The sequence below is a fragment of the Malaclemys terrapin genome, chromosome 1, assembly GCF_027887155.1.
Source record: "Malaclemys terrapin pileata isolate rMalTer1 chromosome 1, rMalTer1.hap1, whole genome shotgun sequence".
Classification (NCBI taxonomy): domain Eukaryota; kingdom Metazoa; phylum Chordata; order Testudines; family Emydidae; genus Malaclemys; species Malaclemys terrapin.
Window position 1 is genome coordinate 218,557,362 of NC_071505.1, and position 26,391 is coordinate 218,583,752.

Consider the following 26,391-nt stretch of genomic DNA (forward strand, 5'->3'; position numbering starts at 1 on the left):
AGGGACTATATCTAGCATGTAGATAATGTTAACAAATTACTTTTCACTTTTTACTGCCCTACAAAATATATTTCTTTCTCAAAGTTGCTTTTTCCCTAGGCCTTCATTTACTGATGTTGTGAACAATTAGTCCAGCATCTTGTAAGATGAACTTCTGAAGCAACTCTGTGAACCGCACTGAGATGACTTCTTATGGTACCAACAACTGGAGTCCATAGCACTGCAGCCTCACATGAAAGGTACAAATGACAGAGGAGAGCATAAATCAGTCTCCTTAATCTAAACAGAAATACTGAATTCAAAAAATTAGAAAGGTCATTTCATCATCTTCATTCAGGAATGAAATTCAAAGTACAATAGTATATGATTGTCATTTTATTTCCTTTTAACATCCGAGGCTTCCATTAGGGCCACTTGAAACAAGAAACCACATGGGACACTGAAATGAAAAAAACAGTATGCACTGGACTTGCCAATAGAATCCTAGATGTTTGAGATGGAAAAGACAAGATCTTTGGGGGGTTTCCCTCATGAGGATGTTACTACAGCTAAAGCCCAATTTTATGACCTCTGATTTTACAAAATTCTCTTTAATCTGATTAACACTTGTGTCTCACATCTAAAAGTGGGCTGTTTTATGAACCCCTAATTTTTATGTAGATTTTGGTGTCACCGAATCATAGAATCCTAGAATATCAGGGTTGGAAGGGACCTCAGGAGGCCATCTAGTCCAACCCCTTGCTCAAAGCAGGACCAATCCCCAACTAAATCATCCCAGCCAGGGCTTTGTCAAGCCTGACCTTAAAAAACAATAAGGAAGGAGATTCCTAGGTAACCCATTCCAGTGCTTCACCACCCTCCTAGTGAAAAAGTTTTTCCTAATATCCAACCTAAACCTCCCCCTCTGCAACTTGAGGCCATTACTCCTTGTTCTGTCATCTGCTACCACTGAGAACAGTCTAGATCCATCCTCTTTGGAACCCCCTTTCAGGTGGTTGAAAACAGCTATCAAATCCCCTCTCACTCTTCTTTTCTGCAGACTAAACAATCCCAGTTCCCTCAGCCTCTCTTCATAAGTCATGTGCTCCACCCCCTAATCATTTTTGTTGCCCTCTGCTGCACTCTTTCCAATTTTTCCACATCCTTCTTGTAGTGTGGGGCCCAAAACTGGACACAGTACTCCAGATGAGGCCTCGCCAATGTCAAATATAGGGGAATGATCACATCCCTCGATCTGCTGGCAATGCCCCTACTTATATAGCCTAAAATGCCGTTAGCCTTCTTGGCAACAAGGGCACACTGTTGACTCATATCCAGCTTCTCGTCCACTGTAACACCTAGGTCCTTTTCTGCAGAACTGCTGCCTAGCCATTCGGTCCCTAGTCCGTAGCAGTGCATGGGATTCTTCTGTCCTAAGTGTAGGACTCTGCACTTGTCCTTGTTGAACCTCATCAAAAGTCCCCAAGACTTTTGTAAGATCAAGGTTCATATGTGCTTATTTCAGTCTTCTTAAAATTTAAAGAAGCTGCTGCCCACTAGCACTACCCACAGACTCCAACTAGAGCTTTGGGACGCGGGCTCCAGGGTGGCCTGGGCGGGTTGGCAGGCGGCCTGGCACTGGCAGCAGCGAGCGACCCGGCCCCAGCCCACCCCGCCAGCTCCTGGTGTCGCTCGTGGGAGGGGGCAGAAGCCAGAAAGAGGTGGGGCGGGAGCTTGGAGGAAGGGGTGGAGTGGGGGCAGGGCCTGGGCCGGAGTGGGGTGGGGGGTTTGTCCCAGGCCCCGCATCTCCCTAGGGATGGCCCTGCCTCTAGGAAAGGGAAATACTAGATGGGCCATATGGTCGCTTAGAGCACACAAGCTGTCCTGCCACGACAAGGCACAGACACAACGACAGAGCAATGGGTAGACTTGGGTGTGACACCATGAATGAAAATGGAGAGAGGCCTGTTGATTTCTGCAATATGAATGATCTAGTCATCGGCGGAACCCTATTTCAACATCGTGAAATTCATAAGCTGACATGGTGTTCTCCAAATGGCAGAGATAAGAACCAGATTGACCATATGATGATCAATGGCAAATGGTGATGCTCACTGACAGATGTGAAAGTGAGAAGGGGAGCAGATGTTGGCAGTGACCACCACCTCGTGACAGCCTCCATCAAGCTAAAACTGAGAATTGTGGGTCCACCAAACAATGGAAATAGACGTTATGAAGTTGACAAGCTAAAGTCCCCTGAAATACAGAAAGCCTTCGTTCTGCAGTTAAAGAACATGTTTCAGGCACTTGCAAACTTTGATGAAGAGGAGAGGAATGCAGATGAGATAAGTGGGACAAAATAACAACAATGTATAAGCAGAGCAGTGAAGCCTGTATAGGCCACAGGCAGAAGAGAAGCAAGGAGTGGATTACACCCAGCACATGGAAAGCCATAGAAACCAGACAAGCCCTGAAGAAAAAAGTTTTAGACACAAATCCCAGAAGCTAAAGGACAAATACCATGAGCAGTATATTAAGGCACAATGGGAGGTCAAATGCTTTTTGAGAGCGGACAAATGACATTATATTGATAATCTGGCAACACAGATAGAGGATGCAACTGCTCGTGATGAACAAGGAACCATCTACAAAACAATGCGGCATATCTATGGTAAACGGCAGACACCAACAAACACTCTCATCAGGGACAAACCAGGCCACCTACTGATAAAGAAAAAGAACAAGAAATGCGCTGGGCAGAGCATTTCAAAGAATTGCTGAACATGGCGCCACCTAAAGAGGAAGCAAACATCCAGGAGGCAGAAGAAGATCTTGATATCAACAGAGACACCCCAACTAAGGAACAGATCATCCAAGCCATCAAATCCTTAAGAAATAGAAAAGCTCCTGGCAAGAATAATTTGAATGTGGAATTGTTCAAGATAAATCCTGAGTTAGCAGCATCTATCCTGGCCCCTCTATTTACATCAGTCTGGGAAAGGGAAAAAGTGCCAGATAAGTGGACTAACGGGGCTATAGTGAAGATACCAAAGAAAGAAACTCTCAGTGATTGTAATAACTGGTGTGGTATGACACTTTTATCTGTGCCAACCAAGTTATTATGTAAGATCATAGTCCAGCGTATATCAGAGGCAGTTGATCGCATTCTCAGAAAAGAGCAAGCCAACAAGAAAGGGTGTGGCTGCACAGACCAGATCTTCACTCTATGAAACATAATAGAACAATGCTTAGAAAGGCAATGGCATCTCTACAAAAACTTCATAGACTTTGAGAAGGCTTTTGATAGTATTCACAGGACCAGCCTATGGCACATCTTGCGGGCATATGGAATACCTCTCTGTATAATTAACATCATCAAAAGCTTCTATTCCAACTTTACATGCAGTGCTGATCACAATGAGCTCAGATTTGAAGTCAGAATAGGAGTACGTCAGGGGTGTGTCATGTCTGCAATCCTCTTCAACATTGCCATCGACTGGGTAATGCGTTGTACAACAGAAGACATGCCAAGAGGCATTAAATGGACACTCTTCTCATCCTTTGAAGACCTGGACTTGGCAGATAATCTCACTCTCCTATCTACATACCCTACACCATATGCAAGAAAAAACAATTCAACTCAAAACATTCAGCCAGCAAATTGGACTGAAAATCAACAGCAGTAAGACAGATATCATGACCTGTAATATTGCCTCACCAGCACCAGTACAGATAGATGATCATGTTCTCACCAATGTAGAAATATTCACATACTTGGGCAGTACTATCAGCCAGGACAGTGGAACAAGCCAGGACATCTGGAACAAAATCAGTAAAGCCAGGAACACCTTCAGGAGCTTAAATACAGTCTGGAAATCATCAAAATACAACACCAAAACCAAACTTAAGATTTATCAGAACTACATACTTTCAACATTACTTTATAGTGCAGAATGCTAGGGAATGAGAAAGTATGACATGTCCAAACTGTCTTCATTCCATACAACCTGCCTCAGAAAAATCCTCTGTATCTTTTGGCCCAGAACAATCTTAAATCAAGATCTAGTCACACAGTGCAGCCAAGAAGATATGAGCACCATCATTACCAGGAGGTGCTGGAGATGGATTGGGCATGTGCTTCAGATGGAAACTGAGTCCATCACCAGAATATCGTTAAGGTGGACACTTGAAGGCAAGTGAAAATGAGGCCGCCCGAAAACAACACGGTGAAGAGCTGTGGAAGCTGAGCTGAAAAACCTGGGGCAGAGCTGGGGAACCACTTAAAGACTTGCCAGAAACAAACAGGAGTGGAGGAGCTTCGTCACTGCCCTAAATGCCAGAGGTGTAATGGGAACATGATGACATCATCATGATGATGATGATGATATGGTAGCTGCTCAGGGGGATAAACCATTCAAGAGAAATATTGTACCACTACACAAGGCCATGTGGGAAGAAACCACACATAGCAGTGAGCTATGAGAGAAAAGTTCACATAAGCGCAATAGTAAGACACTGTGGGTATGTCTACTCTACATTTCAGAGGTGTGATTGCAACACGTGTAGCTAGATCAAACCTAGCTCAAGTAACGATACCAGTGAATCCACGGCCACTTGAATATGTACCTAGCGTCTTGGGTGGACAGCGCTAGCCCATGCAGGTACTTGTGCTGCTGTAGCTTCACTGTTATTGTTCCTCGAGCTAGCTTTGGTCTAGCTAGATCAAACTAGCTCAGGTATGTTTACATGCACTTCAGTTACACCTCCCAATTGCTGTGCAGACATCCCCTGTGGGGAATAAGAATTCATGTAAGTGAGCTCCCTAGAACTGGTCAGAGAATTTATGACAGAATATGCTATTTTGTCAAAGCCAAAACGTTTCACGGAAATATACGGTATTCTTTCTGACAAAGTTTTCAAATGGAAGGTTTCTTTGGTTTAGGGTGGACTCTCCAATGCAGACCAAAAACAAATGTTGAAACCTCGAAAGTGGTCACTTGTCACTCTCAGGCCCACTCCGCTCACCACAGCCTGATATCCTAGCTCCACCAGTCTCTCCCGAGGTGGGGTCACACAGCATGTGGGAATTAATTTGAGGGCTGGATCATTCCCCACTAGAGGAATGAGGAAGGAGATGGGTCCTAGTAACCTCTTTTTAAAATAATATTATATAAACACCAACCTTCATGTGCTGTGGGGTCCAGAGCCATCACTGACCATTGGAGCTGGTCATTTGTGGGGATTTACATTGGGCTCTTGCCCTCAATCAGTCACTGTTGGTGAGGTGTTCCCTTTCCTTCCTCAGCAGCCATTTGTGGCCCATCTCTTCTCCCTGAGTCAGCTCAGTCATGTAGCTCAGGCTGGGTGGCCCCTTTAAAATTCCTACAGGCAAGAACTTCTTTCTCCATGCTAGGATGTTGGGAGACACACTGAGCAGATTCCATTTAAAAAATTTCTATTTTTACTTTAGGTAATTTAATATTATTACCTCACTATTTGCAGTTTTCATTATGAGGGAATACTGCAAATATCGAAGTAACATAACATTGAGGTAGTTATTCAGGCAACTGAAAGGATTTTAAGTGCCACCGTTGTAAATGCTTATACCAATCAACACTACGGTATTCTGAATCTTCAGCTTTCCTGTTATGGCCCGGACCTTTACTGCACAAAGCCACCTTTGCATTCCCCGGATCCCCTGGTTCTTCTGGGGACCAGTGTGGACCCAATGTCACATAGAGCAGCCTTTAGCACTGTTCTAAATTACACCCAACTGCAGTAGCACCAAGCAGGATTGTTGGAATGCAGCATGCTCTAGTCTCGCGTCCCTCCTCCCAACATGCTATCAGCACACATAAATGGGTCAGCGTGTATGGCCCAGGATCTGGCCTGTGTTTTTACCTGCCAATGCAACAAGGAGAGAATGTGTTTCTGTGAGCACCTTAACTTTGAAATGAAATCCTGAAGCTTCTATTCAGAGTGAAAATCCCCATTCAAAACTCTCCCCCTCTCTGACCTCATGCTTGAGCATTGTAATGTAGTCTTGGCTGAGGAACCAAAAGATCTGACATCGGCCCTGCTAACGTCTCTTTTTACTTTTCAGAGACTCAATATATCCACAAATGGAAATGCCAATTGTATGTTGAGTTATAACCAATATTTGGACAGCTGTTCTTTACTTTCTTCTTGAAGACAAAAAAGAAATCCAGCATTTCTTAGGATGACAAAGTTAATAAAGGGTTGTGATTCTCTCATCCCACTGCATGAAGATTTAGATGTGTAACTCCGAATGCATCACCATGAGAGTATACAGCCCAAACATGTGTTCTTGTTTGGTGTGCAAATGTGTAGGCCCTGATCCTGCAAGCACTTAACGCTAGTAAATAACTTTGCTTGTGTGAGTAGTCCCACTGATTTCAATGGAATTACTCTTGGGTATAGAGTTATTCATGTGTACAAGTGTCGGCAGGATCAGGCCTTATTTCACAGCTGTTCTTATCATTTATCAACCAGCATATCCCATGAGCTTCCCAGGGTATAAAATTTAACCAAAGAGCTTCCTTCCAAAAAGAAAATGTAAAATTAATTCATTATCTCTCCAACACATAATGGAAACACAGCAGGATATTCTTCCCTTTTGCCTTCCAGCTCCTTCCTTAGTAGAGTGCTATGCAGTGCCACTCTAGTTAAGGGTCATGTGCTATTTCCATAATTAATCCCATTTTTCAGAATTGTATGGCTCATCTACAGTACTTTAATTCCAGTAGGGACTGGAAATAAGTTGCTGGTGATCAGCTAGCTCGGTGTGAATTTTTTCCCATATTTATAAAATAGCTTATCAACCAATCAGTCCATTTATTACATTTTAGAGCAGAAATAGCAATGCGTGCTAGAACTATTTAGTCCCGGATCCTGCAAATACTTGCACAGTATTGAGTCCAAAATTGTTATTGGAAACTACACATCCATTTTGAGAAAGCAAAAACATCAACTTATTTTGGTCCAAGGAATTGGCAATATTTTTTTTAATTGAAAACAAAATATGGCCCCAGTGCTGCAACTCAGTGGGATTACTCAGATGCATAAATATAAGCACATACATAAATGTCTGCAGCATTGGGAGGTCTAAAATTGTAAAAGGTGAATTAATCTTCCTAGAAGAATCTTTCAGACTTCCATTTTAATCATGTGCTCAGCGGCCAGCCACTGCGTTGGGACCCGCACATGACTTTGGTGACCAAATGCCTATCTTTCTCAGTTTGTGAATTGCTCAGGGGCCGAGGCAGTGGTGCACATACTCAGGCAGGAGACAAGCACCCGGCACCTAGAGTGAGGCTGCAGGGTGCATTCCCAGAGCAAAAACGTAGGGCTAGTCTACACTGGCAACGCTAAAGAACCCACCTCAATGAGGGGTGTAGCTCCCAGCGCTGGGAGCATTGGCGCTTTACAGCGCTGAAACTTGCTGCGCTCAGGGGGGTGTTTTTTCACACCCCTGAGAGAGAAAGTTGCAGCTCTGTTAATTGCCAGTATAGACAAGGATCTGGATACCAAGTGAATGTAGGTGCCTATAGGGATAGGTGGCAGCTGAGTGGGAGTTTTGTGGATCACATTGTTGCCTATAAACAGGTACTTAAGTATCTTTGTGGATCCCACCAAATTATCTTAAGATGCAATCCATAAAAGCAAGTAAACTGAAAGTTAAAGCTTCCAGTTTGTCCTTATCTTACCCAGTGGTGTGTAGGTACTGCAGCACTATGGTACTTTGTGTATTGCCTGCGCTGTTTGAGGCTCTGATAATATCTAGGTACAAAAGGGTTTTATTTGTGCGGTTCCCAGAGAGGGGAAAGCCGTTTGAAGGTCTCAGACCTACCAAGTCTCACTTCTGTGGGCCCCTTCTTCATTATCGTCTCCCAAGTGTTAGGAAACTGTACTTAAACATGGATTTTTAAAAAATGAGTTATTGCAAGCAAAAGCATGCAAGTGAGTGTGGATGGAGCATAATTTTGTTAGAACAGAGGTCAGCATATATTATTTATTTAAAATGTTTTAAACAAAGCTAGCCTCTGTCCACATCAGGCAGAATAAATATGTTTGCATTTATCATTTGTTAAACCTGAGTTTCAAAGCCATTTAATAAATATGTATATAGGTACTTCAATGGCCCCCCAACGCTGTAGTATCTGAGCACAACATTAATAAATTTAGCATCTCAGAATTACTGTGAGGCAGATAAGGATTGTTTTCCCCATTTTACAGCTGGGGAACTGAAACAGAAATAGGGTGATATTTCAAAAATGCTGAGTGCCCATCAGCTCCCATTTATTTGGAATCAGGCCACTGATTTAGGTGCCTAACTTTTTTTTAAATCTTGGCCTGAGAGAGTAAGGCCAATATTTTTTTAAATGTCCACTCATTTTAGGGGCCTTCATTTTTTGGTACGTAATTTGAGAGATATTGGGCCTGATTCTCAGAGCACCTACAACTCCAAATGAAGACAATGGAAGCTATGGGTACTCAGCATCTCTGAAAATTAGGCCCAGGGTGTCTCAAATTTGGGGACTCACAAACTGAGACACCCCAAATCAATTAAAAAAATTATGGCCCAAGGTCTCACAGGCAGTCTGTGGTCGAGCCAGGAATTGAATCCAACCACGTCAGTTCCAGTTCAGGGGCTGAACTAGAATAGTATTCTTCCCAGAATATGGAGGAAACTTTTATATAAATATGGTCTTTTAGGGCGACTGCTTTAAACTGGACTATTTTAAAGCAGGTTTTTTTTTTCTTTAGAAAAGGCTCTCACGCTTACTATGTTGGGTTTTGCTGTGTGTTCTTCAGTAAAACTTTTAATTCTCTCTCACTTATCCTTCTTGGAAGTCTCATTCATAAAAGACCTGAGTCTTACTCTTGTTAAAATCAATGGGGAATCTGCAATGGGAACAGGATGGGGACCTTAAACTAGGCCAGTTTGGCAGCCTCTAAGCTCTGCACAGTGCAGACTGAGGGAAATAGCTTGTCTGTGTAATAGACAGTATGTAGCAAGGCAAACCGAAGGACAAATCGAGGAGAGGAAACACAATGTGGGGCTGGTGAGATTATTAGACATTTAGGGCCAGGAGCTCAAAGTGCTGAGGGAGGTATGAGAAGCTAGGTAGATTACATGTAAAGCACAGGGGGGCTGGGGGTGGGCAGATGTCTTTCACACCTGCCATTATTTGAAATCTCTGATGGGGAGAAAACAGAGTGGGGGGCACTGTTATAACTGCACGGAGGTAGAGCAGGACAAGAGGGGCTTGCCCCAGAGGGGCAAATCGGAAGAGGATATTTATCTGCCTTACACATAACTGCCCCCCCCCCCCCAAAAAATCCCTGCCACAGGGCAGCCAGCCCGCGGGCTCCCCCCGCTCCGGGGGGCGCTGCAGCCCCTCTCGCACCCCCCGTGTCTGTGTGAGCGGGGGTGGGAGCTGCTTCCCGCCCGCTCCTGCCTCCCTCTGGCTCCCCAGCCCCGGCAGGCGGCTGCTGTCCCCGCCCCCTCCTCCCCGGCACAGCCGCAGGCGAGCGGAGCCGGCCAGTGTGTGTGAGCCGCTGCAGCCGCTGCCCCCGAGCTCGCCGCCTCCAGCCCCGCCGCGCCGCGCCGCCCGGGGAAGCCGGGCAGAGGGCACGAGAAGGCCGCCGCTGAGCAGCCTGCGACCCGCACCGGAGGCAGCGCAGGCACCGAGGGAGGAGAGCGAGCCATGGGTAAGCGAGCTGGGGGTCCCCGCTCCCACCAACCGGGGGAAGCCTTGAAGTTTGCAGCCAACTTTGCATGGGCTGCTCGGGATGCTCAGGGAGGAGATGCCGGGGGGCGCAGGTGCAAGGGTTGGGCATGGGGATGGGTGTGTGTGTAAATAGCAGGAGGTAAGGGGGCAGTCAGGAGGGGCAAGGGGGTGAGCCCCATCTGTGCCTCGGGGAGTTTGTAAGGGACACCAGCCCCCTTCCCTACGAAGGGCAGGAGCAGGTGCTCGCCCTACGCTTCGGTTAGGTAGGGACCAGGTTGCTGCCTGTCCTAGGAGACTTTCCTGCAGTGGACTCTTCAGTGTGAGCCTTGCTTGGGTTAATGTGGATGCCCATAATGTTCTAGGAGGGAAGGGGGAGACACATAGCAAGGGAAGGGGATCCACAGTTTGGATAGACTGAGGGTGGGAGGGTCTGGGCACCCAGAGAGGGCACTGGAAACCCATATGCATCTTAAATTACCTTTAAGTTTTATTCCCCGGCTTTGAGTCCATAGTTTCTCCACTGTTATTGGGACACTTTAACAGTAAACCCCCCCCCCCCCTTGTGTGTGTGTCTGGATTCTCTTATCCGGTCTAATATTTCTCTACATCTCTCAATTTGGCAACTTGTTATGGCAAGGATTTGGGGGGGGGGGCGTAAAGGGAGGCACAGGGAGAGAATTCGGAAATCACTTCAGCCTGTTGAATTCCGTGATGAACCAAGACAATGCTAGCCAAGGACAGTGATCTTTCTTTTCAGAATGATTTCCCCACTAAGCAGAATTAAGTATTCATGCTTGGCTATAAGTCATCTGTCCCATCTTGCTATTCATTTTGATTTGTTTGACTTAAAGCTCGCTTCATTAAACAGTCAGTTGGTCTGCTACTTTGAAAGTAATGGATCTGCTGGGAGTCCATGAAGAAAAATTGAACTTAGTACATAGTGGAACAAATATTGAATGTACACAAACTCTCTTTTTTCTTTCTTTTTTTCACACTTGGAAAGCATTTTAGTGTGCTGATAGAAATACAAGTATTTTAGGTATTTATGTTACTGTGTTCTGAGTGTAGCTGATATAGTTAACAGAAAATTGAGAAGCTAATCAACTCCAGCTGGAGTGTTTTTTTTTTTTTTTAACGTTTGAACCTAAAGCTTCTTGGATGAGAGTGTATGAATTAGGTCTGGTGTAAGTTCTTCCTGTCATGCCTAACCATTTGAAACACTGCAGTCAGCAAAATCTCTTAAGGTGGTTATCAGGCAGACTGTCTAAAGTATATAGGCATCAATTACAAGTATCTAGATTTACGGTATTTGTATGACTATTAATGTAACTAATGTGCTTCTAGAGAGAATATATTTTCCTTTGCTACAGACTGGTAATGTAATGGCCATCTGCACAGAAACTGCAGATTACACATATCTCTACAATGAGGAGTGATAGCAAAGGAAGCAGTTTTATATCTGGCCTTAACTTTGAAATTCATGGTGCTCATAATTTTTCTGTAGCTCTTTCCTTTAGTAATGAACTACTAATTGTGTGCAAGTCTCTATTGGAATCCCAGTGGGATTTAGTGTATTATATTTTTTGTGTGTTTCAATGCCTAAAGTTTTAGTTATGAATTTCCTTTCTGTTACAAGTATCTAAAACATTAATCCAGACACAAATGTAAAGTTTGTGTAGGCAGAAAGAGGAAGGCATCTGAGGATGGGTAAGGAGTTGGATCTTCGTGCTTATGAAGTACAAAGTGTACCTGTGGTGCTATAAACAATAATTATATTTAACCACTAGGAAAAACCTTTTAGGTTTTTGAGGCAATGTGTTGAAACAATTTAAAATCTTATAAGCTGGGTTCTGTTTTGTTGTCTAATCATCTGATCATAAATTAAGTCTTGGTTAGGAAAGGAAGTAGGTTAAAGACTGGCTTCCAGTTTCATTCATATATGGCAGAATTCAAAATTCAAATTCTGCCATCTGTATAATGACTCTCTTATATGGGCCCCACTCTTGCTCACATTAGCTGAGAAAAACATTATATATGTGTGTGTGTGTGTGTGTGTGTGTTTCTCAGCTAATGTGAGCAAGAGTGGGGCCCATATAAGAGATCCATTATACAGATGGGTCACTCAGTAGTCACCACACACATTTTGCATTCACATTCCTTACAATAGATTTTTTTAGTGTACAAGGTTTAAATCTCCATTTCAATCAACAATGAAACAAAGTGAATTAAACAACAATGAACGTTATGAAGTTTGAAGTAACTGATATAAACCAAAAACACAGCCATATTTGTCCAAATAGATGACTGACTGGTCCAGTTTAACACTAGCATTATATTATTGCATGGAGGTTATCCCTGCTGGAACCAAACTGTCATTTCATGTGTGTGTGTTAATGTGCACATACTGATGCTGGCAGCATCTCTGATTTTAATTAAAAAATGGAACAGAATTACTTAGCCAAAGCCAAAAAGGAAAACAACTGAAATTCCTGTGGCTTTATATTTTTAAATTAAATGACATCAACAACTTTTCAATTTCTAGGTGTTTTAATTTGTTTACACTTGGCTAATGACGATCAGCCTCCTGAAACGTTATGGTGTTTTTACTGATGTTTTTAATTAGTTTTAGTTATCCCTGAAGATCCTCTAACATTGATTCTCTTCATATTCCCAACTTTAAAAGTTGTAACAGACAAACCCCACTTCTGGTTTTTATTGTGTAATACTCTAATAGCCACTTAAATGTCTTTCCTTCATATCTGTCCATTTCCATTTGGCATACTTTTTTTGTTCTGTTTTAAATGGAAGCTGTTGTTTAATAGATTCAATTTGTAAAGGCCCTCATACTGAAACATTTTTTTGCTTCAGCATCATGGATTGATGTCAGCATATATTTGAATAGTGTCTGGTAGTTTGCTGCTGTAGAGCTAGCTGAGGGAGCAAAAATCGGAAAGGAAGGGGAAAACATTTCTCTTTTAAATTAGAAAATAGAGAAGTTTACCCATCAGATTACATTTCTGGTGGGTTCAATTTATTAAATAGAAATACATACATATACATAAAATAGTTTCTTTTGTCATCTGTAAGCCTGAAATTATTGTAAGCTATACTGAAACTAACGTGGGGAACCTATTTCCAATCCAAAAGTATCAGTTATCAGTATACTTGGCATATATTTGAGATTTGGTAATTTGTATTGTAGAATAATTGGTTTCTTCATTAACTAGAGCTACAGAGATTAATAATTCCTTAATTTTCATAGATCTTGATGTATAATTCATTTTGCAAAAATGTCATTTAATCCATGTTTGGTATTAATCCTCTAAAACTTTCAGACTTAATTTTGTCAATAAAAGTTTAAAATAAATATCTAGACTGCAATAATATGACATATATTAATTAAAATGTAGAGAGAAGGACCCATAAGGCAGACAATTAGGAAAAGGAAGTGCACTGACAAAAATGAAAAATTTCCTGACCCTCTTTCTAACAATTACAACTATAAATGCTCCATTTTCAATATTTTTATTTTTTAAGCTTTATTCTCAGATTACATAATTACACACAACATTTAACTAATTTGGTAAATTTAGGACAGGAAAGGGGACTTAAACATAGTTTTACAAGAAATACTTCAAGGAGGAGTTGTGAAGACCATATCCTTGTCAGCTGCTGCTACGCTACTTTGTGAATAAAACATTTTGTTCATGCTGTTGCATAACAGTTGCCTCAACATTATGTGGTCTAGGGCTAATTTGACTGCCTCTCAGATCATGTCTAGGATTAACCAGGATTGGTTTGAGCTTCATCACTGTAATTTTAAAACTAATACAGTATACTCAATGATCAAACTGCAAAAAAAGTTTGGATAGTCCAAAAAGTCCCGAGATCGATTGTTTCTAATTAGGCCCATTAAAATAGTCCTTATTCAGGCAAAACTCTCATGGAAGACTAGAATTTGGGGCCTCCTAAATCTGATTTTCAGAGTTGCCAAGAATCCACAACTCCTACTGACTTTGCTGGGCTTCTAGAGTACTCGGCACTTCTGAAAATCAGACCCATTGTGTTTATCAAAATTTACATTTTCACTATAGGCTTTTGGCTCTCTGAAATGCACAGCTAGTGTTTTGTGCATCTTATGGGAAGAACACACATTTCTGAACATTGGGTATAAACTTTTTCTGATCTAGTTTTGTCATTTGATAAATGAAAATTGAAAACAAAAAGAAAAAATACAGAATTTTAACAAAAACAGTCCAAAAGTCCTGCATAAATGATATACTAAGCTGGGAATGGACAGTATCGTACTTCCTGAGGACAGTATGTTTATATTGCTCTTTTCACCTCCTCCCCTCTCCCAGTACTAAAAGTTGTGTATATATGTAGGCTTAGAAGAATTAGATGTTTATCAATAAATGTCTGTGAACTTTGGTTTCACTTTATACACACACTGATGAAAAATATCTGTTGATCATAATTGAAATTTACAGTTAGTCAAAGTAAGAAAAATGCTGCCTGAGAACTTATAGGAGTTTGATTTTAAGGATATATATTTTGTATATTTTGATATGTGATGTTGACAAATTGTGTTTTAATAGTTATAAAGCTTTAACTTTTTGAATATCAATCTGTTGTCATTAAATAATTTCCTGACCCTCCCACATACAGTTTTCCATAACTGTGAACATTTAAATCAATACAAATAAAAAATGCTTACAAGTAAACTAACATTATCTGAAATTAAAAAAAAAAAATTCAAATTCTGCCAAGTCTCTCTCTCTCTCTCTCTCTCTCTCAAAAACAGCCTTGGAATTCAAATGAGAAAAGGAGGTAGGGCAGGCTTGTTAAAGAGGAGAAGACTGTAGAGTACAGAAATGAAGAATGTCGTCATGGTCTTCTTTCCCAATAAGAGAAATACACTATTCAAAGGGGATAAGAACAACATTCTCCAGTAGACAATAATTTCAACATTCAATCTCAAGCGGGAGATGGTTGTGTTAGAGAACTCAGTATACAGCTATTAAAGAATACTTGAATTTGGTTTAGGTGTAATGAGTCTTTAGAGTTGATCTGAAGTGGAAAAGGGTAGACACATGTGTTTGATTTTGTTATTTCTGTGGTTGGCTCGAATACTGTTTTAAACTATACTTTCTTCTTCTAAACAGCTGGAGGCAAATCCAGAAAGAAAAGCAGCCCTCTTTCTTCCTATTCAACTGTACATTTTGTCCAGGCAGGATTTAAAACCTTTTGTGTGGCACAGTAATTGTAAAATCTGATTAGTATTGGTCATTAAGGCTGTTAGAGTTCTATTGCAGAGTCCCATGGTCCATTCCATTCTAAATCTTTCTCAATATTTTAATATAGATGCTAAAATTAAGAAATTGATGTTTAATTTACCGGTAATCTCATCTCAGGGAAGGTCCATTAATCCTAAAACTTTGTACCACCTTCTCTGCTCTAAATCCACTGGACCTCATTTGATCATAAAACGTACTTTATTTCTTATTATAATCTTTCCTCTGTGTGCATGAGAAGGGGGTGGACAAGAGGATGTCCTCTTCACATTTCTCATCATCCTATATTGCTATGATGGTTTTACCAAGTGTTCAGACTGTCTCTCTGTCATTAAGGGTGAGATTGAGTAATTTAGGAAATCTGCTATTCCATATGTGAATGATGATACCTCTGAGTTTTGCAGTCTGGTATTTACCAATCTTCATTAAAAGGACAGAACCATGTTGGACTATGTCATCTGAAGAGACAAGCTATGGTAGCTTTGATCATCTGTTTCCTAAGATGGTTCTAATTAGGCACAGGAATTTACTCAGACATTTAAACTTGGTTAAAGTCTGGATGTCATTTTTAATGCATTTAAGAGAAAGTGCTTCAGCAGTTAAACTTGCTTTTCTCTAGTCAGATGTTTTTAATGTTTCTACCAAGTATGTTTGGATGTTACTAGCACAAATGTAACAGGATAACTCCAAACATTAGAGTTTTTCTCTTGTTTGTAAATTATCGAAAGTCATAAGTCTTCCAAAGGAATCTGAGATGAAATTTTGTAGAAAGTTAAAAAGGGGCGCACAAATCATCTCCTCCTAAAAAAAAAAAAAAAAAAAAAAAAAGTTTCTCTTTGCTTCAGTATTAACAGTTATCTTAAAACAGTCATTATGACTTTTTTTTTTTAAAGCCAATTTGAAACAGGATCCAGGCATGTTGACCTGTTGGTTCTGGTCTATTTAGTTCACATACATCAGCATGGTGACATCACCATGTTCATACACACTTTCATATGTTCACTTAGTGCACATCTACACTGTGTTTTAAAACCTACAGTAGCGAGGCTCAGAGACCAGGTCCTCAGTATTCACCGTCTAGATGGGGCGTCTGTGGTGGATAGAGCCCTATGTGGTCTGTATGCATTGGTGCGCATTTCGCCTTTGTCAGTGGTATTAAATGTAAACCTATTAGGCCACATTAGCGTATGTGTAAGCTGATTGTCTTCTGTGAAGTTGCATCTGCTTATGCCAGCAGGTAACCTGTTACATTTTTTTAGTATAATTTATTAATCTTGCTCCCCTCCCCCCAGTAATTGTGTGTAACCCTTCTGCCAGGCCAAGTTGATAGCAGCAAGGGCCGGGTTCAGTACATAGGGGTCCCTTCCCAACAGCGTGACACAGAACCAGCTCGAGCCCCCACCCAGTGACCTGGGAAAATCTTACACAAACCCCTAGGTGCCTCGAAGAGGCAATATTTCCCCTCTCGCAAGCACAGAGCCTCGGTGTAGCAGAAAATGTTTAATAACATGAGGTAAACGACATAGCATTAAATTGGGAAAACACCACAACTAGAGTTCATAGACCAAACCATGAGCGAAGACCCACCCCAGCAAATTGGGCCGTGTCCTCTCCCGTTGGTCCTTGAAACCAGCGACCCAAGAATCACCAAAGTCCCAAAAGTCCACCGATCCCAAAGTCTCTTGGGTCCAGCAACCCAAGAATCACAAAAGTCCCAAAAGTCCGACGAGCCCCCAAAGTCTCTGTCCCTGATCAGTGCAGCCCCAGAGTTCAAAAAGGGGGGGGTGAGCAGGGTGTTAAGGGGCACCTTACGTGATCCAAGGCCAACCCGGCTGCTTCTCCGTGGGGTTCCACCGCAGCCTTACCACGAACTGCTCCACTCCACCCGCAGTCCCACTCCTGCCGTCCCACGAACTGCTCTGGCAGCCGCTCCGCTCACCGACCTGTGAGCCGCGCCGCTCCGCTCACCGACCTGTGAGCCGCACTGCTCCGCTCCGCTCCAGCCGTCCCTTGGGCCACTCCCACAAGGCTCTGCTCTGCTAGCTGCTCCTCCAGCCGCTCCGCTCACCGACCTGTGAGCCGCTCCGCTCGCCCCCGCTAAGCTAAGTTAGCTTAGCAATATAGCTTCAGGCTCCCCCACTAGTTAACACAGCCTCAGTGATCTCAGCTCTTAAATAGCTTTAGCTCTTTTGTGATTTCAGCTCTTAGTGATTTCAGCTAGTAGTAGGGGAGCCCCAGTGCTGGTGCACTATTGGCCCAGAGTGAATTCAGCTCAGCAGTCTGTAACTAGACTCCTAAGGGAATCAAAGTTAGCTCTGACATTCAACAGTGGAGAGAGGAGGAGGTGCAATTAGTGTTTCAGGCCCACAAAAGGGACCCACACCACCAGGTACCAATACCTGCCCCCAACCTCTCTCAATTCACTGGGTTTTGTAACCCATGCCCCTTGACAAGCAAATGCTACTTAGGTAATGGTGAATGACTCACTCAGTCCTTCTGTCATACACCAGTTCCACTGGCCTTGATTCACAGAATCAGGGTAACAAAACTTTATTCTTCCTGCCCCAATAACAGAGAAACTGGGGATCCCACACCAGCCAAAGTAACCACTTTGAGTTGCTGTTGTTTCCTGCCAGGCGAGTGGGTGTGCCTATGCAAACAAGATCAGCCCCTGGGGTTCTTTTCCACACTCGCCATAATTCACCACCAGATGTCAGGGTAGAGCTCATCCTGACTCTGCTTACATGTGTATGCCTTAATGCCCCCACCTCGTGATCCTCTCCCACACATCAACAACTTCTCCCCATTCAGTCTACCCCTCAGCCCAGAATAATTTATTCATTCCTGTGGGTGAGGGTCTGTGGCATTCCCTCTTCCCTTAGTATCTCACAGTTGCTTCACCTTTTGGAGTAGTAATGTTCTTGCTTAACTTCAGAAGACTTAGGTTTTTGGTGAATCACTTGGGCCTGTCTCCAGAATCTTCAGACTTGTTGTGGAGTCAGAGCTGTAAGCATTGCAAGTAATATATATGCTGCTTAAATTAATTCTATCATAGTTTCATTTGGAGATGAAGAAGAGGGAAAAGAATAATTTTGCCACCTATTCCCCTGCTTTTCCCCGATGAGAGAAATGAAAGAGAAAAACAAATGCCAATTTATAAGTAAAATCCCATTTATAAGGTACAGAAGAGTAGCTCAGAATAGTAATATCATAAACAGTTGGGAAAAAATAAAGGAATCCACGCAAAATGCAATGATGATGTGTAGAGCAGTTTGCTTCAAGGTACCGACACGGGGCTTGATCCTGCCAGAGTGTGTAGCATCTTGCAGAATTGTAAGTGCTTTCTTGGATCATTGCCAGGATGCTCAGAACCATTCAGGGTTGAGCCCAAAGAATAAGAATCAAAATACCCTCCCTTCTGCTTCTTGCTCTCTAGTGTCTCTTCATTATAAAGTGATTAGGGTGGGGGGAAATGGGAGTTTAAAGGAATAGGTCTGGGTCTGAAGCTCACTAAAAAATCAAATGGTGAGAATCATTTAAGATTTATAAAGAGCTACTGACTCAGCAAGGGACATCTTCAAAGAATGTTGCTATTATTATTATTATTTCAATTGAACTAGCACCCAGCGGTCTCAACCGAACTATAGGCACTGTACAGATACCCAGGAAGACACAGTCTCTGCCCTGGGAAGTTTACAGATTAAATACACAAAACAGACAAAAAGTGGGAGGGGAAACAGACATATGGAGAGGTGAAGTGTCTAAAATCACACAGCAGGTCAATGGCAGAACCGGAAACTGAACCCAGGTCTCCTGCGTATCAATCTTGTGCCCTACGCCCTATGTTGCCTCTTTCTATGTGATTATATGTGGCCCTGTGATCTCTGGTGTGTCAGGTCGATGATACTCCTTAATATGTATATATGGGATAGTTAAGAGGGACTTTCTAAAGCACTGTGGTGTACAAGTAGGACTTGTAATTATAGATCCTAACCAAAAAATGTATGCTTGGGTCAGAAGGAGTGGTTATAAGTCAATATTGTTTTATGATGACTACTTTCTCCTCTGACCCCTTCTTCACTTTCTCTCTCTCTCTCTGTCTCTCCTGTGTTCACCCATTTTGGCTTCTGCAGCTATCTCCTTCGCATTACTCCATTTCAGTTTCACATGGGGCTTTGGGCATAGATGCATACAGGTAAAATGGCAGCCTCAGTAATGTTTACAAATGATGCAAAGAGCTACATGAATATGAGGATGTTTGGGCTTCATTTCTTGAATTACATGACTAATAGGTGTTCTACAAAATAGTTCCAAACATAATGGTTATTCAGAGGCTGTCAAATGGTGTGTTGCTATTCTTTATATCACATGAAATGCTTCATCATTCATCACTTTTTCATCTCTCTCATTTTTTACTTTGTTCATGGTATTATGATTGTTTAATATATCTTTGTTTTATATTGACTTTAGTTGTAATATTTTAGCACAAGATTTTTCAGAAGGGGCTGTGATTTTTTTTTTATTGGGGGGCGGGGTGTTGTGCTCTCCTTGAGACATCCTCTTTTAGCTTGTGGGAGCTCAGCACTTTCTAAAAATCCAACTTCTTTAAGATCTTAATTTGGACACCCATAATCACAAATCATTTTTTTTAACAAGTTTGTTTTTAAAAATGCAAAGAGGTCCAGTAGAACTGGAATTCTGCTCTCACATATGCTCCTGCATCTCCAAGGTCTAGATACATGGGTTGTGACCGTGAGATACCACTGTGAATAACAATACCGAATTTGACTTACAGACTCTTAATTACTGGTGGTGATTCATGCGTAGCAAAGAGCCCAACTTGACACCCAGATCCTGTGTTGAGGACTGACTGCTAGAAAAACATCTTGTAAAGTAAATTTGACCCGGAATCACAGACAGACAATAAATATGGAGCTGCATGTCACTCTTACAGTAACATTTTAGAGAAGGACTTCACTTTAAATAGAGCTGGGAACTATATTCCTTCAACCAGTTAGGTGTTTGAGATGCTCTTGGCACTTGCTGGAAGGCAGACCTTGTGAATTGATAGGTAACTAGGAAAGAAACGGATTTTTAAAGCAATATGGTCCCTTACACAGCTTTTTGTATATATTTGTCTTAATCATTTGTTTGACATTTTATATTTGGAATTACTTTCATGAGGACTACATAAATGTTTTACAAATACTTAGGGCCTGGGCCTGAGATGCGCAATTTCTGCTTACTCAAAAATATGAATTTCAGTTGCTTGGAAGCTCTCAGGATTAATGTATTATGTTAGTTAGAGAAGATGCTCTTGGAATTCAGTATCTTTGAAGATAAAATTGATTTTTTTTTTTTACTTCACTGTTGAACTACAAATATAAAAGGGTTTTTTTAATTACTCAAAGGAACATTAGCATTTTAAAGAAGGTGAAATGTTGATGTAATCTAGGTCCTGATCCTTTAACAGGATGTGCTAAAGTGGAGCCCTGCACTAATATGGCATCCCATTGAAGTCACTGTGACTTTGAAGCAGTGCAGATTAATGTTCCCTCTATACTGAATACTCTTTGTGTTTTAATTCACCTGTGTAGGTGAGAGAAATTTAAAAATCCAGTTTTGTTTTTGTGGGATAACACTGTTGGACCTTTTTATGTAATATTGTACATGTAGAATAAGCCTTCTGCGTTTGCCACTGTACTTTAAAAATGCTCTGTTATCAGGGTTGTATTGATGTAATTATGATGCTTGTGCCTGAATGAAAAAGTAAAATAAGATGCCACATTTATCAGAAATACAATAACAAATATTAGTTTGCTAAATGGAGGGTGGATATAACCTGTGGAGAATTAGATATTCTTCTTGATCTACTTAGTGCATATTACAAAAATAAAGAGTAAAGAGAAAAGACTAGTTAGAGTGCCTGTAGTCATTGAAGTATTGGGAGCATAAGCTTTCGTGGGTAAGAACCTCACTTCTTCAGATGCAAGTGCAGATTAATGAACCTCACTTCTTCAGATGCAAGACTGAAGAAGTGAAGTTCATTAATCTGCACTTGCATCTGAAGAAGTGAGGTTCTTACCCATGAAAGCTTATGCTCCCAATACTGCTGTTAGTCTTAAAGGTGCCACAGGACCCTCTGTTGCTTTTTACAGATTCAGACTAACATGGCTACCCCTCTGATACTTGTAGTCATTGATTTGGTGCAAGCAGAGGGGTCTGCACTAGCGCATCTTCTTGCAGGCTAGGGCCTGTGACAATGACCTAAGTAATATTTAGCACTCTACACATTCAGACTGTTGCAATAGTGTTATTGCCAAGGCCAATGCATGGGAATTCATTTGATTTACACTGTCAGCCTCCTGGAAACTAACTTCGATAGGAACAGCTAAATCTATAGCCAAACAGCTAGCAGGTACTAAAACTGATACCTGTTCAATTTAAACAAGATATTTATATAAGCAAACACTGTGAATATAGTGGAGAAATGGCTTCTTGTTAATCTTTATTGTAATCTAACATCTTGCATAAATGAAAGTAACCAACATTAGTAATAAGAACAGGAGTACTTGTGGCACCTTAGAGACTAACAAATGTTAGTCTCTAAAGTGCCACAAGTACTCCTGTTCTTTTTGCGGATACAAACTAACACGGCTGGTACTCTGAAACCAACATTAGTAATGATTTTCTTACTTCAATATTGGCCATCTCTTCACTTCAGACTTAGATTTTAATGGCACCTGCTTGTGCTGCAATAAACCCAGGAAACATTGCTCTTTTCTTTCATTCCTCTTCCCTTCCAGGATGTTTAGTGTATTTACCCCTTTAAAATTCCCATTTTTTTTCTTGCTTCCATCACTTAGTGTGGGGTTTTTTAACTTTTGTCTTCTATAGACTTTGCTCCCATTTAGTTTTTCATCAGATTTTCTTCTCACTGTGCTATGGGCCAAGAGCCACTGCTGTTTCTGTACACCTCATTGCTGCTCATCATACTCGCTTGTAGCAGCTGAGAGCAGACAAAACTTCAGGTCTGATGCCATTTGGCTGATATGTGCATGCTGAAAGTTGCAAATATATGTCTATGCATGATTATAAGTGTAGCCGCTTTAAAGGCTATTGAGATGTATTATCACCTCTTATATATTTCGTGAGAGGATTCTTTCCTTTTTAGATAAAGGAAATTTAATATGAGAAATAAGTTTAAAAAAGAAGTGGTAAAGAGAGTTGTCTGAAACTGAGAAGAATTCTTGGAGGTAAGTTAAAGACTTGGCTTTATCGGTTTCTGTGGCAGTTGGGAAGCACAGCACATGAGGAGTATAAAATGTTATTATGAAGATCACATCTGATGTTGTAAACTGACTTCTGAAAATGTATGTATTGTATGGTAACATTTTTTGGTTTTATAATTATATATCAGGAAAATTCAGGCAAGACAGTAGTAATGTAGACTAGAAGTATGTCTACTTATTCATTTTCTGAAATGTTTCCACTGTGGATGGAAACTGCCTTGTTTCATGCATAGTTTAGCTCTTTGGTAAGTATTGTGGCTATTTATTGTTGATGTCTGTAGGTACATAGGCTGATTTTTATGACAGATCTAAGATGACAAACTGCATTTTGAAGTTCATCTATCCTGTTGGAAAGAAGTCTAGAAAGGTATTAGTAATACATCTATTCAGTTTATATCGCTAGAGCTCTAAATGGTTCCATTACAGAACTATTGATTATAGAGTTTGCTGTCTTTTTGAAAATCATATTTTTGTAGGAAGACAAGGAGGGAGAAGAATATTTTTTTTTTATTCGTTTATTTGTTCACAACAAGAGTCCATTTTTCCGGACCTGGAGTGTTCAACCCTGTCTGTCCAACATCATGCAGAGCTTAGGGGTTCAAAAATGTCATCATGCCAGCTTAATTTCTCTTCAGCTATCATACTTTTTAAAGATATCTATTGATGCTTAATCCTTCATTTTTATACAGATAAGTGTACATGGGAGGTTGAGAATAGGGGGGAAATGTGCCATTTATTTACTTCTGTGTGCTTGTTGGAGTGACAAGCTGCATACATGCTCTGAATCACAGACTAGTCTGACTAAAACATACGCTGTTAAGTGTCGTAGCATAGGTTAATTGAATTTGGCCTAGAATCATTGATATAAAAAAAAGACACTTGCTAGGCTAGCATAAGCTTTTAAAACTTTTTAAAGTTAGGTGGTTTGATCTATATGTATTATGACAGTGACTCTTATTACTTGCAAGGCAGATATTGCGCAAGTTCATGTTTGTTCATTCTGTGGCCTCTCTTCCCCCATAATTTTTAATCTAGAATGACTTGATGTGACAAACAAAGTGAGCTTGTGTAAAATAGACTACTTATCCAAATGTAGAATCTCCTTACTTGTATTTGGGGAATTAAAGGGTCTGACAGAGTCACAATGGACAGCTGCTTCTCCTCTCAACATTGTGGAGTCCCAGGGTTTAATCCTTGCATTGCTCTTATTTAACATTGATGTACAAGTGATAGCCCAGATCATTTCAGGATATCTCCTGTACCAGCCATATCTTGGTGGCACAAAGCTCTGTGTGTCCCTTTCATACAGTGTTGACACTGTTGTCTCCCAGCCACCTCTGTGCAGGGAGGAGATTGAAGAAGAGCTGGTTGAAGCTGAGCCCAGGAAAGACCAAAGTGATACTTGGTCTTTGATGGTAGATAGAAACTGTGAAGGAATGGCTTCAACTGAAGGCTTTTTGGAACCTCCCTATCAAAAGAATGCATTTACCCAGTAGTAGTAAAGATAGTTTGCAGCCTTGAGGTCCTGCTAGTCTCGGTTGCTGACCTTGGGTGCTCAGTGACAATCACCAGAAGTGCCGCCTTCTATCCTGGCTGCCTGTCAGACAAGGAACTGGCTACAGTGTGGTCCACATTTTCCTTTCCTCTAGGCTGGATTATTGCAATGCTCTGTACTTGGTTCACCTAGAAGTTCACAAGGGAGCTGCAGCTAGTGCTTAGTGCAGCACACAGCCTTTTAAGTGGGGTGATCTGAAGAGCTGGGCCTCTATCACTTGCAATGGCTCTCCGTTCTCTAATGGAATCATTACCTGGTTCTATTACAGATACGTTAATGGGACAGGTCCATACTTTCTCAAGGGCTGACTCTCTTTGAAGAACACCAAGGCCTTTATACTCGTCCAGTACACTGTGACTAACAGAGACCAGGTACCAAGAAAGCAGGAGTCCCCAAGCTCCAGAGTTCTCTCCAAAAGAACATAGGGACCCTTGCTACAAGACTCAGGCCTTGGCTACACTTACCAGCTAGTTCGATGGCTGGAAATCGAAGTTCTGGGTTCGACTTATCGCGTCTAGTCTGGACGCGATAAGTCGAACCCGGAAGTGCTCGCCGTCGACTGCGGTACTCCAGCTCAGCGAGAGGAGTACCGCGGAGTCGACGGGGGAGCCTGCCTGCCGAGTGTGGACCAAGGTAAGTTCGAACTAAGGTACTTCGACTTCAGCTACGTTATTCACGTAGCTGAAGTTGCGTGCCTTAGTTCGAATTGGGGGGGGTAGTGTAGACCAAGCCTCAATGATTCACTGAAGCATTCCCCAGTGAACATGAGCAAGAAAGAAGGTAAAGCTGGCAGGGTATTCTATTAGAAGCAGATGATTAAATCAAAGAAGTGTGTAGAATCAACTTTCCTTTTGGGATCTAGGAAAGAGGGAAAAACCAGATCTTCACCAAATTGTGTGTTTGTATCTCCATATCTGGAAGTACATTTTTGGAAGATTTCTGGGATACATGATCATATTGTGTGATATGTTGTCTGAAAATATTGATGAAATGTGACTAATGTGGTCCTTCACATCACTGTGGCCATGTCAGGGGTAACAAAAAGGGTACTGAGAGTTTGAAGTCAACTGCAAGTCGTGAAGAAGCATTTGTCTCAAACTGTAAGGGTACAGTTACTGATTCATTCAAATTTTTAAACTATTGTGCTCATTAACAAGAAAAATCAATTGGTGTTCTCAGGTGGAAGATTGTAGCTTTGTCTTACTTGGGTGCCTCATCCCAAACTACAGTAGCAGATAGACTATCCAATTTATGCCTGTTTCATGAATGAAGAATACAGATGTGTAGAATGTTGACCTAGTGGACAAGTACTACATTGTGACATGGTATTCTTCGCTTCCTGTGTGATACTGTTGTGAAAAGTTGCAAGCGGTTAACCCCAGAGATGGCTCTGTATCATTGCTGGATGATTGAAGAAATCCCCTACCCCAGCCTGTTAGTAAAGTGTCAAATGTTCTCTGGGATCTGTTTGAGGAAATGTAAATATAAGATCATTATCATAAAGGTGGGCTGAATTCCTTATTGCTGCTAATTGAGCAGAGTGTGGGCTGCGGTTCAAGTTAAGGCTATTCCATTTATCTAGAAAGGATTAATTCCAAGTATTCAGGTATAGCAGTGTGACTAAAGTTTATCAGCTGCATATATAATGATGTTCACCTGTTTTCAGCCAACTGGAAAGAAGTTTTTAAAGGGTGAGAGGTGTTCTGAATATGTTTACAAACTTCTCATGTTACTGTATATTTGTGCAAAAAGTCCTGTGGTAATTGCACTTATCAGAAGTTAACTTTTAAGAAGATGATCCTTTGTAGACTGTAGGTCTTCCTTCTGTGTCTTCACTTATGTCTGTGAAACCCCAATCATTTCTAGCTACTGAGCAGTAGGAAATTTCACTTATTTTCATTACTTACGTTCAGTCACTTACTAGAATAAATAAAATAAGCAGCTCATATTTAATGGGTCTGTGATTGATATCTTGACCAGAAAATATCTTTTCACTGCATACTCTTTTTTGCTTTTAACCTTTGTGTTTTGCATTCATTTTGTGTTGTGTAATTACATCTATTTTCTGTTATCGGAAGATTTTAATAGTCATTGGATGACACACTGAGATATTAGTGTGAAACAGAATTCTGTATTTTTTGCCGAAGTTCTTGATTAGATTTCTGCCAGCTCTCTATTGGTCCAGGAAATTGAAGAAAAACAAGTGAAGAGAACTATGTTATTTGATTTAATGGATGATCATTCTTAGGTTGGTTTTAAAACTAAAAGACCTTGATCCAGCAACATGATGTGCACAGATGGACATACTATTGACTTCAGTGGGATGCTATGCAGGTCCTGGAATCTTCATACATTAGCAAGTTCCTGTATCAGGGCCATGGGCTGAAATTTTCCAATTTGGATGCCTACGTTTAGGCACCTAAATAAAAGTGTCTTGGTTTTTTTTCCCCTACTGTGAGCTGCTGATGCTCAACAACTCTGATTTTAGTATGATTTAAATTGTGATAACTATATAA

General features: G+C 41.2%; 1 protein-coding gene across 2 annotated transcripts in view; it reads left to right on the plus strand.

Moving 5' to 3' along the window:
• Positions 1–9,537: 9,537 nt before the first annotated feature.
• GPM6B (glycoprotein M6B) overlaps positions 9,538–26,391 on the plus strand; it is a 130,247-nt gene continuing 113,393 nt past the window's right edge. Inside the window, exon 1 of one of the 2 annotated variants that reach the window (XM_054007534.1) lies at positions 9,538–9,714. In XM_054007534.1, the coding sequence (XP_053863509.1) occupies positions 9,711–9,714 (4 nt within the window). In that variant the 5' untranslated portion in view covers positions 9,538–9,710. The remainder of the gene's footprint in view (positions 9,715–26,391) is intronic. The other variant, XM_054007562.1, reaches the window with a different exon arrangement.